The following is a 16,916-nucleotide window of genomic DNA, read 5'->3' as shown; positions in this document are numbered from 1 at the left end:
TGGCTGAACTGGCTCTATGGGAAGAGGTATCACATCCCAAAATCAACATTAAAAAAGAGACTGTAGGGATTAAGCATCATGGGCAGAGGATACTTATAACACCAGGACCTGACCTCGTGAATAATTAGATTATATTTCATTTGGCTGCAATGCTGGCACAGGGACTATTGATTAAATATGAGCTTTAGAAGTGGCAAATGTATGCATTTTAAATACGCTGAAAGAAAATAAGAAATAAAAAGGAACTCGGGTCACTAGAGCATACCTGCTGGTACCTGGTCACATGCACTGAACTGAAAGTTCACACTGCATCTTGAGAGGAGATTGCTGGACACATCTTCCTTCTTACCTGTGGTTCCAAGAAGTATTTACTAGTACAGGACAAAAACTACTTACATTTGCTGAAAGTTGGGAGGTAAGAGTAGCAACCTTTTCCTGTGATGCAACCAGCTCTCTCCGTAGTTTTTGAATTTGCTGGATGTGAGATATAATAAACTAGTGTTATTGTTTTCTCAGTTTACCAACTATTTCATTTTTTTAAAGGGATAATTAAATACTGTCTTACAACCTGGTAATTTCACATTAAATTCCAAAACACTATGACACGCCAAATTATAACATCAAGAGAAGTTGGCCTTAAGGACTAGGGTCAGAAGGTACACATACACCAGTTTAAGTGATCAGAAACCAGTTTAAACCTGTGACAGGACAGAAGTTCAGTGCACATAAGAAGATTTCAAAATGGCAAAAACTGGTTTAAGACAAACCTAGTTGAATGTGGTATCAGACTTAACTGATTTAGGCCAAACAGGTTTAAGGAACTTCTGTCCCAGGTCGTTTCCTAGTTTAAGTTAATTCACAGTCCCCCAGCAACCCAGGATGCTTTGCTGCCCTAGGCTGCAAAGTGCTCTCTGCTCCAGTGGAGCAGGGTTGGCACTACCCCTCTGCTCCATAGCCACTGTCACTGCTCTGGCTGGCTGAGAAGGGGGTGGGAGTGGGACTGAGAATGGGAAACTGCAGCCATGGTCTGCCTGCCAGGCATTTCTCCACTTGGAGCCAGGGCCACGGCCATTCCCCAGTCAGCATGCGGAGGCAGATGGGAGGGAGGGGTGTTTAATCCAGCCTCTCTCCCCTGTCCAACCAGCATGGGACCCTAGTCAGGGTCTGCCTGGCAGGGTCGCAGCAGCCCCTACCAGGTTTCCCCTCCTCAAGCGGCGGGGGTAGCGACATGGCTAGATGCTGATCCCAGGACAGCAGCCTAAGGTGGGGAGGGAGGCAGGTTTAATCCCTCCTCTTTCCCCTCTTCCACTAGTACTGGCCCCCTGCCAAGGTCTGCCTGGCAGGGGCACAGCAGCCCCTGACAGTATTCCTGCCCCACCTCTGGCCTGGTTTAAATCCCTCTCCTTCACCCCACTTCACCTCAGGCTGCCAGTCCAGGGCTGGCATCTAGCCATGCCCCCACTCCCGAGCAGACAGAGGGAGAAAAGCCTGGAAGAGGCTGCTGCACCCCTGTCAGACAGATCCCACTGGGGTCCCGTTCTTGTGGGAGAGAGGAGAAAGAAGGAGTTAAATTCCCTTCCCTCCCCACCTTTGCCTCAGGCTGCTGGCCTGGGGTTGGCATCTGGCCAGGCACTTGCCCCCACTACTTGAGCAGGGAGCAGAAGAAAAGCCTGGCAGGGGCTGCTGAGCCCCTGCCAGGCAGACCCCTGCTGGGGTGCTGTGCCAGTGACAGAGGGGAGGCGGGGTAAACTCCCTTCTCTCCCCTCCCCCATTGCATCAGCATGCTAGCCAAGGGCCAAGGTCTGGCCATGCCCCCTGCCCCAACATTCAAGTGGCAAGTGGGGAAAAGCCTGGCAGGAGATGCTTCCCCCTCCAGGCATAACCCAGCTGGGACCATGCAGGCCAGGGTGGGGTTTAAACCCCTCCCCAATCATATTCAGCAGCTTGCTGGGACCTGGCCACACCCCTTGCCCACCCCACCCCCCAGCTCAAGCAGGAAGTAGAAGGATTGTGGGTTAGGCTACATGGGGGGCAAGGAGAAAGGGATTTGGTGGTAGGGGTCTGCTACAGACCCCCACACCAAGGGGAAGAAATAGATGCGGGGCTCCTGAGGCAACTCTCGGAGACCATAAAAGCTAAAGAGGCGGTAGTCATGGGGGACCTAAACTACCCGGACATCCGCTGGGAGACGCAGACAGCAAGGTCCCATCGCTCACGCAGGTTTCTAACCTGTGTACAGGACCTCCACCTGACACAGGAGGTGCATGGTCCCACTAGGGGGAATGCCATACTGGATCTGGTATTGGCAACAGGGGATGACATGATAGGGGACCTCCAGATCGGTAGCCATTTGGGAGACAGTGATCACCTAATAATAGAATTCAACGTAAGATGTCGAGTGGGTAAGGTAACTAGTAGGGTGAAAGTGCTAGACTTTCAGAAAGCTGATCTCAATGCACTCAGGCAATTAGTCAAAGAAGCACTGCAGAGTAGGAGTTTTGAAGGGATGGGAGCCCAAGAAGGGTGGCTGTGATCGAAAGAAACGATCCTTCGGGCACAAAGCAAGACGATCCCCGAGCGATGCAAAAAAGGGAAAGGGGCCAGGAGGCTTCCATGGCCGACCAGAGAAATCCAGGGCAGCCTAAGGGACAAAAGGAGAGCTCATAAAAAGTGGAAACAAGGTGAGATCACTGAAGATGAATATGCCTCCTCTGCTCGTGCTTGTAGGGAGGCAGTTAGGTGGGCCAAAGCTACCATGGAGCTGAGGATGGCAACCCAAGTAAAAGACAACAAGAAACTGTTTTTTAGATATATTGGGAGTAAAAGGAAGGCCCAGGGAGGAATAGGACCACTGCTAAATGGGCAGAAACAATTGGTGACAGACAGGGGGGACAAGGCTGAACTCCTCAACGAGTTCTTTGCCTCAGTGTTCCTAAGTGAGGGGCACGACAAGTCTCTCACTGGGTTGTAGAGAGGCAGCAGCAAGGGCAGGGAACAGCTGCAGGCAGACCTGGATAGGTTGGACAAGTGGGCAGAAAACAACAGAATGCAGTTCAACAAGGAGAAATGCAAAGTGCTGCACCTAGGGAGGAAAAATGTCCAGCACACCTACAGCCTAGGGAATGACCTGCTGGGTGGCACAGAGGTGGAAAGGGATCTTGGAGTCCTAGTGGACTCCAAGATGAACATGAGCCGGCAGTGTGACGAAGCCATCAGAAAAGCCAATGGCACTTTATCGTGCATCAGCAGATGCATGACGAATAGGTCCAAGGAGGTGATTCTTCTCTTCTATCGGGCGCTGGTCAGACCGCAGTTGGAGTACTGCGTGCAATTCTGGGCGCCACACTTCAAGAAGGATGCGGATAACCTGGAGAGGGTCCAGAGAAGGGCAACTCGTATGGTCAAGGGCCTGCAGACCAAGCCCTACGAGGAGAGACTAGAGAAACTGGACCTTTTCAGCCTCCACAAGAGAAGGTTGAGAGGCTACCTTGTGGCTGCCTATAAGTTCATCACGGGGGCACAGAAGGGAATTGGTGAGTATTTATTCACCAAGGCGCCCCCGGGGGTTACAAGAAATAATGGCCACAAGCTAGCAGAGAGCAGATTTAGATTGGACATTAGGAAGAACTTCTTCACAGTTCGAGTGGCCAGGGTCTGGAACAGGCTCCCAAGGGAGGTGGTGCTCTCCCCTACCCTGGGGGTCTTCAAGAGGAGGTTAGATGAGCATCTAGCTGGGGTCATCTAGACCCAGCACTCTTTCCTGCTTATGCAGGGGGTCGGACTCGATGATCTATTGAGGTCCCTTCCGACCCTAACATCTATGAATCTATGAAGGGGAGAAAAGCCTGTAGTGCTTCCTTCCAGCTTCCATCCAGCCTCCCAGCCACTGCCAAAGGGAAGGGAGAGCTTGCTCTAGCACGCCCCCAACTTCTAGTCTGAGCCCCTACAGACATGTGGATGCATTTCTGGAATGAAAAGTGAATGTCTGTTCACTTGCTTCTTGGTTCAATCCATGCAGTTTAGACTAACCTGCAAAGACTGAATCAATTCAGGCCTGGGATTTTTGAATGTCTGTACTTAGCTTAGGTTGCAACTCTATTTGTGTATATATCCTACTCATAGACCCACTCACAGTACAGGCAAATAAGGAATTACAGGAATTAGAATCCCTTGCTTCCTAAAGGAAATGTGATGTTTGTGTCCCAATTTCACAGAGTCCAAATGTACAATTAATAAAAATCACTTGCACTGCCCCCTGATAAAGCTTCAGTTCCTAAAAATAAATGGACTTGGTGCCTTCATGACATGCATTACTACCTTTCTTTGTTCTAACAAAGTTTGCTGCATGCAGGCCATGTAGCTCAGCTTCAAAATACAGAGAAAATCTCATGAAAAATACACAAAGAAGAGGCATTGTCTCACCTCTCTGCTCATGGAACTAAACTCAGTGGTGGCCACTTAAGCTGTTATGAGTTACAGTAGGTTTGTAATTCCATTCAGAGATAGCAGCCTAGAAAGTGTCAGGTAAAACCCATATTGGAATATAGTGAACATGCTTATTTCTCTCCCCACCATAATTATACCATTTAAAATTATATCATCAACTGTTTTTCATTTTACTCAGCATAGTCAAGGTTGTTGAGTGTGGAAGCAGAGTAAAATGCCTGCAGTAGTCAAGGTAATACCAAAAAAAAGTGCATTTTTGTGAAGCATGGCTCTTGGTACCATTTTATGCTTGAATTTCCCTTAACTTCATAAACATAGACTTGTTCAGAAATTTAGGACAGTGCAATACATCAAAATGTACATGATGTAGATTTAAGAATTGACCTTGTTCTGCAGCAATGATCTGCACAGACACTTCTGGCCTTAAAGGAATCATTGTCAATGAAGCCTGAAAACATATATCCTAACCCCTTCAGTCACAAGGCTGATAAGCTTATCGACACTCTCCAGGTTTTTGGTACCTGATCCAAATGCTATGTACAACACTAAATATAACATGTGTTGCCATAGCTGCAATGCATTTTGCCATACAGTCTTTTGGAATTAATGTTTCTTGTACTGATATTTTATACTTAATGAATTACAACAAGAATATATATGCAGTCCATTGGATTAATGGGAGATTTTTACCTCTGAATGTGCTTTTTCTTCTGCCTGATGGGAAAAGAAAAAAGATATTTTGAAACAGAAATACATGCATTTCACGTGAAATACTACAAATATATAAAATTCAGTCTAACTAATTACATGTACAAGAAAAACAATTTAAATACCAGAACTGAAACTGATTAAATATTGTCAGTAAAAATATTGAATGAAACCCTTTCTTCCTTTCTTGGAACACAAATTGAATACAAAAAGAATTTTGTCTGAATAATGAGCAAAGGATCAGGTTTATTATAATGGCTAAAAGGTTCTTAAGAAGAACAGTGGAATAACTTCAATAACAATAACTGCATTTATAAAACATTAAAGAACGTTTGATGCAGCGTGACTATACATTTACTACTCTGCATAATTGAATTGCTGTATCCCCACAATAGCTAAGGCTGGCTCAGATAGGATGTTACAGTTACCACAAATGGTATTTAAGATACTGTGTTGCTTCCACCTGTGACATTTAGGAGAGGAAATAGCTATAGTGTCTTCTATATCATTTTATGGTAACTACTGGCTTTTTATTCTTGACCGCTCACGTGACACTTATGGATACTAATACATTACTTTCTGAAGCACAATTGTGAGGGTAGATTTAACTGAATCTAGAAATGAAATTGTGTTTTGTTACTATCAGCTGAAGCCATACTGCATGAACAGTCATCAAAAGAGCAATAAAGGTTTCTATGTCCAAATGAATGTTAGTGTGCTCTTGAAAGCAAGCAAATGAAGATCTACAGCTGGTAGTTTCTCACTGAAACATTCAAGTGGATGTCTGCAATTGGGTCCTTCATTCCAGGAGCCCAAGCCACCTTCTATGTACCATGGGGAAGAGGTAGACCTGAGATGAAGCACTTTTTGCCTGAAAACTTGTTCAACATGTCTCCAAACTATGCAGTTAATCAAATAAAAAAATATCACCAAATCCCCTTGTTTTTCATATAATTTCTGGACCATCACGGCTCCAAAGAAACTCAAACCCTAAAGCTAATAAAGTCTTAAGAGGCAGAAGGTAGGGCAGGGTGTCGTCCTGCCCCACCTTCTGCCTGACTTCAAACTAATGGGTCTAACTGTCGAAGTATAACAGAGCATTAATGCCATTCACATGCCAAGGAGCCACTGGAGAAGAATATAGCAAGTGATTAACAACAGGATGCAAGAAAGTGTTAGTTACAGCCGGGACTCTCTTTGATTTATATCCCTGTGTGCCCTTTTCCAGTACATTAATTTACTGTAAAAGTTGGCAGAGTATTACTATACTAGAATCTGCTAGCTCCTAGTATATATGACACACTGTGCTGTGACACAAAATGTTTGGCTCCATACCTGTACAATATGTCCGAAAGCAAGAACTGCAATGATCTGTATGTCATCTGAAACCCCATATGGAATCAAATCAAAGGAAGAAAGAAAACCAATACATACTGAAAAAAATGGTAAATGCTGAAGTCCTTTCTCATTGGACCTATCCATTGTGTGAAGTGCAGGATCAGCAAATCAAACAGTACATCTTCTGAATCTCAAACTCCAACTCCCAAAGAAATATTCTTCAGGGAACAAGCTCTAACTTTTTTGCTGACCTCTGCTGATAATCTAAAGATGAAACTCTTTATTTGCTACTTTCTCTTGGTCTCCCTGCTGAGTACTGATTAAGCTACAGCAAAACACTAATAGTAAGAATGAAGGCAGTGGTTAAAAAATTGATAAACATCTTTAGTCCAGACACTTATGGAAATGAGGTCTGCTAGGGAATTTTTGCTTGGTGCTTTTGGCCTGAGTTATGGAAAACGTCCAGCTCTTGTATTCCTTTTTCATGCTGGGATCTAATAATAGTAGGAAGAGAATTATGTGTACCATAACCCTTCTGAAGCTACCTCTTTCTTCAAGAAGTGGGAGACTGCATAATATCACCAAACAATGAAACTTTGTTCTTTAGGTTCAGCTGATTTGATACTGAAAGCTACCCTTTTGTCTGGTGTTTCCACTTGTGCACCATTTCCTGATTAATTGCTTTAAGGTTGCCTGAACTTTTTCACAGAGAATCAGCAGGAAAATTCTGATTCAGATCGTCCTGCCTTCCAGTACAACCATGCCACTTGTATGCTTCTAACTCTTTTTTTTCTTTTGACCTTAACAAAATCATTTGAAATCTTCCATTACCAGGGATAAATAATCAATAATTGAACTATGTTCTAGTGAGTAAAATGTGAAACTGTAGTCAGAAGTCTTTTAATATCGTCCTAGCTACTAACTTGCTAAGTGACCTGAATAAGTCATTTAAACTCTGTTTCTCTATGAAAAACTATTTGCCTAGAATTCCATGAGGCTCTGCTAATATTTGCAAGGTGCTTTGAGATCTTGAATGACAGGAGTTATATAAATGCAAAGTTCTATTAAATCCTTGCTATGGTATAAAACACTGGGACAGAGATCTTTCAGAACTGCTGACTGATCAAGCAAATTCTGAAAGCCCTGGGTGTCACTCTAAAATTAGCATTTTTTCCATCTGTCATTTTTGTAAAGTTCTTCTAAAAACTGACATCAGAGCTGGAATTCCAGCTTTTGATACTCCCTATGAGAGTATAATGCCACAAAGATATGGAAATAGTCAGAGATTTTTCCACTAACAAAATGAAAGTAAGGTCTGAAGCTCTGTCCTAACTAGAACAATTACAGTTTATTTTGGGGTAGTGTGAGTAGATACACCTCTCCTTCTCCCCAAGAACCAAATCCCAGACACCTTCTACCTAATAAGCAAACAAACAAACAAAAATGGTAATACTTTCTGAAAAAGGTGCAGCCTGCCTTCCTGGCCAATACAGCAGCCATGGCTAATACACAACTCCAATACTTGCAACTAGGAACACAAGGACTGAAAGAGTGATGACTACAGCCACAAGGACATGGCATACAAAGAGTTGGCAGGTTGTTCCTTAAAGCATGTTTCCACCATCTTCCATACTTGTTCCTAGTTAACAGATAGGTCCCTATCTATTAGACAGGGGAACATACAACACACACACACACACACACACACACACACACACACACACACACACACTCACATATAACTATTCCCCATTTAGAACATGGGCATCTGGTTTACATTCTGACCACCATATTACATTAAAGTTTTTCTAATGAACCATTTCCAGAACAACAGATAAAACGTTTCTAACAAAAAAAAAATGCCTGTTGATAAAACACAAAAACAAGGGGAGAAAAAGGAATAAAAATCCTTCTTTTGGGGAAATACATTTAATTAAATAAATTAGTTAAATTTTCTCCCTAGAAACAGCCTCTAAATACTGTCATTTTTGCAAAAGATCAACTGGCATTTAAACTACAAATTGTCTCTCTCAAACAACCCTATGCTTTTAAGAGGAATATGCTAAACAGTAACATTACAAAAATACTTCACAGAGCACCCAGTAAGAGACCTTGCTGTGAAAGGGCACAGACACAAAATGCTAAGGAATCCAGTGAATATTAGGAAGCAAAACAGTACAGATTGGTAAACAGCAGGGAAGCCTACATGAGGTTAGACTCCTAGCTTGTGTTATACTTCTCAGCCTTGAAACAATTTCAGAAAAGAATGCGAGTGCTAAATTCAACACTTAAGGAAATATGATACTTATATATGAAAATGTAAGGGTAATAATAAATGTAAACAGCAGTGTCACTGCTTTACAGCAGTACTAACAATTCTAATCCATATAATCCTCAAACTATTTAATGAACTAGATAGTTTTCTGACAAATGTAGTACATCATAGGCAGGCAGGAGGGCTTTTTGGATTTTTCAAAATTGTCAATACTTACTGTAGAGTAGAGAGAGGAAGTGCTGGAGACCAATGATAATGAGGACCCATGTACTAAAAAAAAAAAAAAAAAGAAAAGAACACAAAGAGAGACATTATATAAAATATTGAAGAAACAGCATGAGACCTCCCCTGTGGAGCTCAATAACTGAGCATCTCTTTCAAAAGGCAAAGCAATCTTCCACAAAGAGCAGCTATTAGAGGTTATCAATACATGTATACACAAACCCTGTGGTTATTTTTCTTATTCTTGAAATGATTGCCTTAAATGGAGAGACCCTTGCCTGTATACTCAAGGTGAAACAGATTTTCAATAAGATACAATATTTTCACCAGTAAGGCAAATATTACTTCGGTTGTTTTGGCAGTGAAGCACCAGATAAATACAGGGTTTAATGAGATCAGAACTGGAGCTGTTAATACAGGTCTATCCAAAATGCAGGATGTAGATACCATTGCAACTCCCAGGTCTTTCTTATCTGAGATTATGTTATAATTCCTTTTAGATGAACCCAGAACATTGTATTCTGTGACTTGCAGCCTGCACTGGAATCTTTGTCTTAAAGATGAGGGTTACTGCACTATGCACCAGTATACTCCCCTTGGACATCAGTGAATTTTACCCTCAATGAGCACTATAATGGCTGGCTTTAAGTAATGGCACATGGCCACCTGGATGGTTTCCAATGGGACACCGTGGGAAAAAAATTGGAAACCCTTCTTTTCAGCTTCAAAATGTTTCTTTAAAACAGATTTTATCAAGGGTAAAGTTCTAATAGAGAGCTTCATGGAAGAGCTGCTATTCTATTTTTATTATAACATGAATTTCTGTTCCAAGTATTTTTTTTTTTTTTTTGTAGGGAAGGCACAATTTGGAAGATTCTTTCATGTCTAGACTTAACTGGTATAATTTTTTACTAAGTGTATTATGCTATTTTTGGTAACTAATCAATGCATATTCTGATGCTGTGCACATGAGATATTTCTTACAGACAACCTAGACTTTAAATAACATTATTAAGTACTAAAAAGGCATCTGATTCACTTCAAGCCTCTATGCCCATTCTTAGATTCTTATAAATGTATTTGTAATGCTGTTGCTTTCATCCATTTCCATCCACACTCCTTCTTAGTTCAGGGGTCTGAACTTGAGTCCCTGGCACCAACACCTTGAGTACTAACTTTCCAGCTTGTCCTTATTGTCTCACACTCAAGTTTCCCTTACTTTCACAACCTCACTTTCTCTTTGGTCTCCCTTCTGTTACTATACAAGCTTGCCCTAATTTCCCACACAAAACAACATACGATGGCCCCACCACTTTTCCCATCCAGGCTGTCCATTCCCATCCATGTTTTTCCCGTTACCTATAAGGTCTGTGAATTACAAACATTCTTTGACTATTGCAGTACTGATTTATCTTTTCTAACTCACTCATGAATCCATTCCAACCTGACTTCTATTCTTTCCACTTGTGAAAATGCTTTTTCCAAGTCTATTTACCTTATTCTTCCTTAGATTTTCTTTCCATTCCCTACTTTTCCAGACACTCCTTTGCAAGTTCTCACTCTCTTCCCCAAAGAGGGATCTGTCCTTGTTCCCCTTTAAACCCTATGATGATATGTCATATTAGGGCTAAGTACAGATAGTCAAAAAGCCCTGAATCAATTCAATCTTCACAGGTTAGTTTAAGCTGCGTAGATTGAACCAATAAGCAAGAGAACAGATATTCACTTTTGGTTCTGGAAATGCAGTCACATGCCTGCAGTGGCCCAGGCCAGAAGCCCAGGGGCACTAGAACATGCCTCTCTGCTTGGCTGTAGAGGACAGCTTGAATCTGGAGGGGATTTGGGACGGAAGTTTAATAAACCAATTTAATCTAAATCAGTTAAGTCTGATATTACATCCTTCCAGGTTTATCTTAAATGAGTTTCAGCCATTTTGAAAGTGGTTGATGTGCACTACACTTTTGTGGTGTTACAAATTTGAACTAGTGGCAAGGTGGTAAAGGGGCCAGGAAGCCCTCTTGGCTTACCAGAGGGGTCAAGGAGTACTTAGAAAAGAAAAGAGAGGATACAGAGAGTGGAAACAAGGCGTATATTCAACCAAGGAGGAATATACAAGCATAGCCCATATTTGTAAGCAGAGGATAAGGAAGGCAAGGGCAGTGACCAAGATCAGGTTGGAGACCAAAGTCAAGGACAATAAGAAGTCCTTCTTTAGGTATATAAGGAGCAGGAGGAAGACCAAAGGAAATGTGGGGCCCTTGCAGAATGGGATGGGGCAGCTGATAACAGACAGTCAGGAGAAAGCTGAATTCTTTACTGAATACTTTGTGTCAGTGTTCCTGCATACAAATGGTGGTCACCTCCCTGGTTGGATACTGGACGGATATGGAGGGGGTGAAGGAGGAGTGGGGCAATTGCCAACCAATGGTCAGTGTCAAAATGCTGAGGGAATTGGCTGGAGTCATTGTGGGATGATTGGTGAAGGTATTTGAAGACTTGTGGAACTTGGGAGAGGTCCTGGAAGGCTAGAAAAGGGCCAATGTGGTGCCAATCTTTAAGAAGGGAAGGAGGAGGATCTGGGAAACTAGAGGCCAGTCAGTTTGACCTTGATACTGGGTAACATTTTGGAAAAAAATATCAAGAAGCCTATTTGTGAGAGACTGGCAGAAGGCATGATGCTGAAGAATAGAGGGCAGGCTGCTTCTGACTAACCTCATCTCCTTCTGTGATCAAGTAATGAACCACTTATATGTGGGAGATACAGTCGATGTTATATACTTGGATTTTAAACAGGCATTTGATATGCTCTCCCATGGTGCTCTTATAAAAAAAATGGGAGATTATGGACTAGCAGAGTCCATGGTCAGGTGCGTGGGAACTGACTAAGGGGTCGAACCCAGAGTGTGTTAGTGGACGGGTCTGCATTGTCTTGTCAGGAGGTGGCCAGTAGTGTCCCGCAGGGTTTGGTTCTTGGCCCCATGCTGTTCAACATCTTTATCAATGATTTACATGAGGATGTGGAAAGCATGCTGGCTAAGTTTGTGGATGATACTAAGTTATGGGGAAAAGAGATCACACTAGGGGATAGGATGTAGATCCAAGTGGACCTGGACAAGCTGGAAAGGTGGGCAGAGCAGAACCAGATGCTATTCAATAAAGATAAATGCAGAGTGCTTCATCTAAAGAAAAGTAGCCAGTGGCATGAATATAGGTTAGGAGATGTCCCGGCAAGCACAATGGCTGAAAGGGACTTCAGGGTTATGGTTGATAACAGGATAGATATGAGCGGCCAGTGCAACACTGTAGTCAACAGAGCTAGTAGCATACTGGGATGCAATAGCCAATGCATTGCAAGCAGGGCTAAGGAAGTGATAGTTCCTCTTTACTCAGTGTTGGTGAGACCCCGGCTGAAGTACTGTGTCCAGTTCTGGGTGCTGCACTTCAAAAAAGATGTGAAGAATCTTGAAAGGTCCAGAGAAGAGCCACAAGAATGATTAAGGGCCTGGAGGAGAAATCCTATGAGGAAAGACTAAGGGATCTGGGACTGTTCAATCTGGGGAACAGAAGACTGGAAGGGGACTTGGTGGCCGTCTATAAATATGTAAGGAGGGAATATCGGGAGCTGGGTGAAAAACTGTTCACTACTATTCCTCCAAGGGAGGACAAGGAGCAACGGCCATAAACTGTTAGAGGATGGATCAGGCTGGATGTTAAGGATGAACTTCTTTATGGTAAGGATGACCAGAAGGTGGAATAGACTTCCCAAGGAGGTGGTGCAGTCTCCAACCTTGGAATTCTTCAAGAGGAAGTCTGGACAGACAGACACCTCGCTGGGATCATTTGCTGTCAGCAGTATTCCTGGCCAGAGCAGGGGGGTTAGACTCAATGATACGTCGAGGTCCCTTCCAGGCCTTAATTTCCATGATTCTGCGGTTTCTGATCTTTTACGTGTAATTTCTGTCCCTAGCCTACATGCTTACAAGAATTTAGCTACCAACTTTTTTTTTTTACATCTACTGCTAATTCTGCATATCAAACTGCCTCACTGTCTTCAGAAAACAAAAGAATGTTAAAAAACACACATACAATACGTTATTTGTTTCACTCAGTACATCTCAACTCTTCTTTAGCTCATAAAGGACAGCTGTTTTCGGAAAAAGTATTGACATTGTTTTTGTTTCTTGACCAGTACCAAGTCCTTTCTAATCACTGAACTGATTAATAAAAATAACAATAGATGACAGAGATAACAAACAACATGAGCTGGGAGATCCCAGGGACTAGACTTTAAAAAAAAAATGGGTGGGTAAGAGTCATTTTACTGATGGGAACTGGCACATGGATGATTCAGAAAATGCTGTACAAAAGGATTTAAATGCAGCACTGTGATAAAAAGCAAGTTTAAAGATCTGGTAACAGTTTTACCAAAAAAAAGGACAAAAGAATCATATACACAAAAATGGAAGTGAGGTAGGGTTCAGTGAAAAAAATGAAGGTGAAGATATTTATGGATTGTTTGATACAAAAGGTTGAACAGGAATTAAGTGTTTCAAAGAAAGAGGTGGTGTTGTATACATGGTAGATAAGGAAGTCTGTTTTTTGTCCAACCATCATCCACAGAAGAGGAGATAGCAAAGGTGAAAGTAGCAAGGCATGAACAAGCATTTTAGGTGGTGACACAATAAAAGTAAAATCATTCTCTCAGAATAAAGCCTTCTTTCCACATTTTTGGGACCCATTTCCCAGAAGTATAAAAATACTTAAGACAATTAACACATCATACAATTAACACTGCATTCAGTCCATATAGAATGTTTCTTTGTGTACCCCAGATTAAGTACTCTCACTTGTACTTCAGTAAGACAAGAAGTGCCACAAGCCAGCTCACTATAATCTAAATATTTAAAACTCAGTTCACATATTTAAAATGAATGCTTCCATATTTGTGTTATGTTTGCTTGTTAAAATATGAATTGAACCTTACCTTCTTCCATACTGTCTCTGAATGACCCTGAATGACTGATTGCCCGTGGTCTCTCTTCTAAGGATGTGGCACTGCCACACAGCTGCGAGTCGTCATACAGGTCAAAAGAAGTATCTTGTGCAGGGATACTGTTTGAACGCATCATGCTGGGTCCAGGAAGATTAAACTGGGACAGGTTGGTTGGGCTCACTGCAATGCAAAACTTTGCTTGTAAAGTAGGTGCCATTATCTGGGATCTGTGTTCCATTCAAAGTAAAACTGAGCATGAGTAAAAAGCTTTCATTCATAGGTCTGAAGTAATCATCCAGAAATCAATCTCAAGGGAAGCTGGAGTTAGATACAGTAATACTGTCATGGCACATATGCCAATATCTGAGTAACATTTCTTCAGTGTGACCACCAAAGGCAAGGTGCACTAATAGACAAAATGGGCAAAAAATGAAAGATATGAAACCTGCACCTTAAACAATTAAAAGTGAATATGATTTTGTCATTTTTGCTTATGGAGGAGCTTTAAGAGCCAAGCTAAGTATACTTTGTATTTTAGCACTTAAAATATCAATAGTAAATATTATATATGCTAAACGGATGCCTTAATGCTCTGAGAATGAGGCACTACACAAACACATCTGCTTACGGTCTCTACCAAAGGGATTTCTATAGCACTTATTTTTGCAGAACATAAATGTTCCCATTTGTGTTAATGAGGTCATTTTGAGAAACAAGAATAAATGGTAGGCTTTTGGTCCAGAGGCATTAGTATCTGTCAACTATTTTCATTTATCGGTTTGCAAGTAGTATGTGAAGCTTGATACGATTCTCCTAGATTATGTGCGAAAAGAGTCTAGAAAAAACTATTTGGTTGTTCACAGCTCAGCCTGTTGAGTCAAGTGTTTTGAACTATTGCTCTAAATCAAAGATTCCCAACAGCACAAGATGTGTTTGTAATCATTAACTACTGGAACAGCAATGTTTTTCCAAGAGCTGTTTATTCCATAGCACAGTGATTCTTCTAACAAAACAGAGATGGAGACAAATAAGCCACTGTAACCACTGAATAACAGAAAAAATAGGGTTGACAGGGACCTCAGGAAGTTGTCATCTCAAACACACTGCTCAAGACAGGCACAGTTCTGGTTAAACCATCCTAGAAAATGTTATCTAACTAGCACTTAAAAACTTATAATAATGAAGATTACATAACTTCTCTAGGTAATCTGTTCCAATGCTTAACTCTTAGCATAGTTAGAAAGTTCTTCCTAATATCCAACTTGAGTATTGTTCTTCCCAGCTTGGCATCATCTGAACATTTACTAAGTGTGCACTCAACTCCAACCTCCAACACATTAATGGAAACATGAATATAATCTAAGATATTACTGTGTTTGGACCCCAGGCAGATCCCTGGGACACTCTGCTTAATACCGCCCCCTCCCCTCACCCCCGCAAGTTAGATACTGAGCCATCAATGACTCCTTTTTCAGTAGTCATTTATATTTGCCTTGTGCTTGGAGTAATAATAAGAATGATAGTTATGGCAATGTAACAATAAAGAGGGAAATGTAACAATAGAGAATGGGACAAACTATTACTGAAGTCAGCTTCTTGGTGTTTTAAACTGGTATAAATTTATGGACAACATCCCAAGAACTACCTTACTTAGACTGTGTCTGATTTTGCTCATAATCAAGTCTTAGTTTGGATATTTACTAATGAAATAAAGTCACACTGTACTTGATCAAGTTAATGTCTAGTGGCTATAACCTACCTATGATATAATTTGACATATGTACAAAAATGTGGATGTTTCATAGGTTATTGTTAATTGTACAGTTATGACCTAGAATAAAAAAGCTTAGTGAAAAAGTAAGTTTACATGCAAATAATTCATCTTTGGCTTGGCAGTCAAGCCTATAAATTATAGTAAAAAGAGAAAAAAGGGATCGGATTGATTTGGAATACATTTCTTTTCTTATTGAAAGACAAAACCAAAAAAATCTTTTTGGGGTCAAATGGAACATTTAATTTCTGCTGCCTATAATAAACACAAAATAAATGAAGAGCTAATCTGGGCAAAACTGAACCAGAAGTCCCTCCTTCTACTTGATAGGACATTAGTGCAGTAATTCAGGATGTGGGACAGCCAGGTTCAAATCCCTCTTCTGCCTAAGGGGATTTGAGTGATGATATCCTGCTCCAAAAAGAGCACCCTAATCAGCAAGTTACAGTGGTTTCTGGCATGGTTACTGTCAATCAGCTCTACTGACACTGTTCTTCTTTGCAAAGATTGAGCTAGAAAAAGAGAATGTCTCTATTTTCTAGTGATTAAGGAACTTTCCGCTCAGGGTGGAAGACTGTGGTTGAAATCTGCTTACTGCCCTATTCAAAGGAGGTATATGAGTCTACCCCTGGAGGAAAATGCCATGACCACCTAGCTAACATCATTCACAGGATCTAAGTCAATGAATATTTAGATAGTACAGGGAAACAGAAATAGCAACAACAGAAATGATGAAAGAAACTCACCCCAAATTATTCTATAGCACAGGGGCTAAGGAACTGTCTTTGAAAGTCTGTGATGTAGGTTAAAACCCCAAAAGTAGGAAAGGAATTTTAACCTACATAATCAACCTCGTGGGGTGATGGCTATAACCAACACGCTACAGGAAAAGAACTTCCATTTTTCCCTTTCTCAGTTTTATGACAGTAGTCCTACATTTCCATGCCTTTTATCATGTATTTTGACATTTCTGAAATATTTTCTTGACTTTGTTTCAGGTGGGATTTTGGTTAGGCATATAATAGAAAACAGTTCCACCAAAAGGTCTGGGTACCGATCCAAATGCTTCAACATTTGAAGGTGTCTGGAATGGGGTCTATTTCAATCCAGACCCTCAGTATGGACCTTCACCCAGAACTGGGGAGGGAAGGGGGTATTAAGGA

General features: G+C 41.5%; 1 protein-coding gene across 5 annotated transcripts in view; it reads right to left on the bottom strand.

Moving 5' to 3' along the window:
• Nucleotides 1-16,916, bottom strand: part of NAV3 (neuron navigator 3) — an 878,534-nt gene that overhangs the window by 52,544 nt on the left and 809,074 nt on the right. For all 5 annotated transcript variants that reach the window (XM_059726114.1, XM_059726111.1, XM_059726112.1 and 2 more), the window contains 4 exons: nt 13,974-14,162; nt 8,985-9,037; nt 5,137-5,160; nt 397-474 (listed from right to left, as the gene is read on the bottom strand). In XM_059726114.1, coding sequence (XP_059582097.1) covers nt 397-474; nt 5,137-5,160; nt 8,985-9,037; nt 13,974-14,162 — 344 coding nt within the window. The remainder of the gene's footprint in view (nt 1-396; nt 475-5,136; nt 5,161-8,984; nt 9,038-13,973; nt 14,163-16,916) is intronic.

This window comes from Alligator mississippiensis, chromosome 4, assembly GCF_030867095.1.
Source record: "Alligator mississippiensis isolate rAllMis1 chromosome 4, rAllMis1, whole genome shotgun sequence".
NCBI lineage: Eukaryota > Metazoa > Chordata > Crocodylia > Alligatoridae > Alligator > Alligator mississippiensis.
Note: the sequence above shows the minus strand (reverse complement) of the source record. Positions and strands in the feature narration are given on the sequence as shown.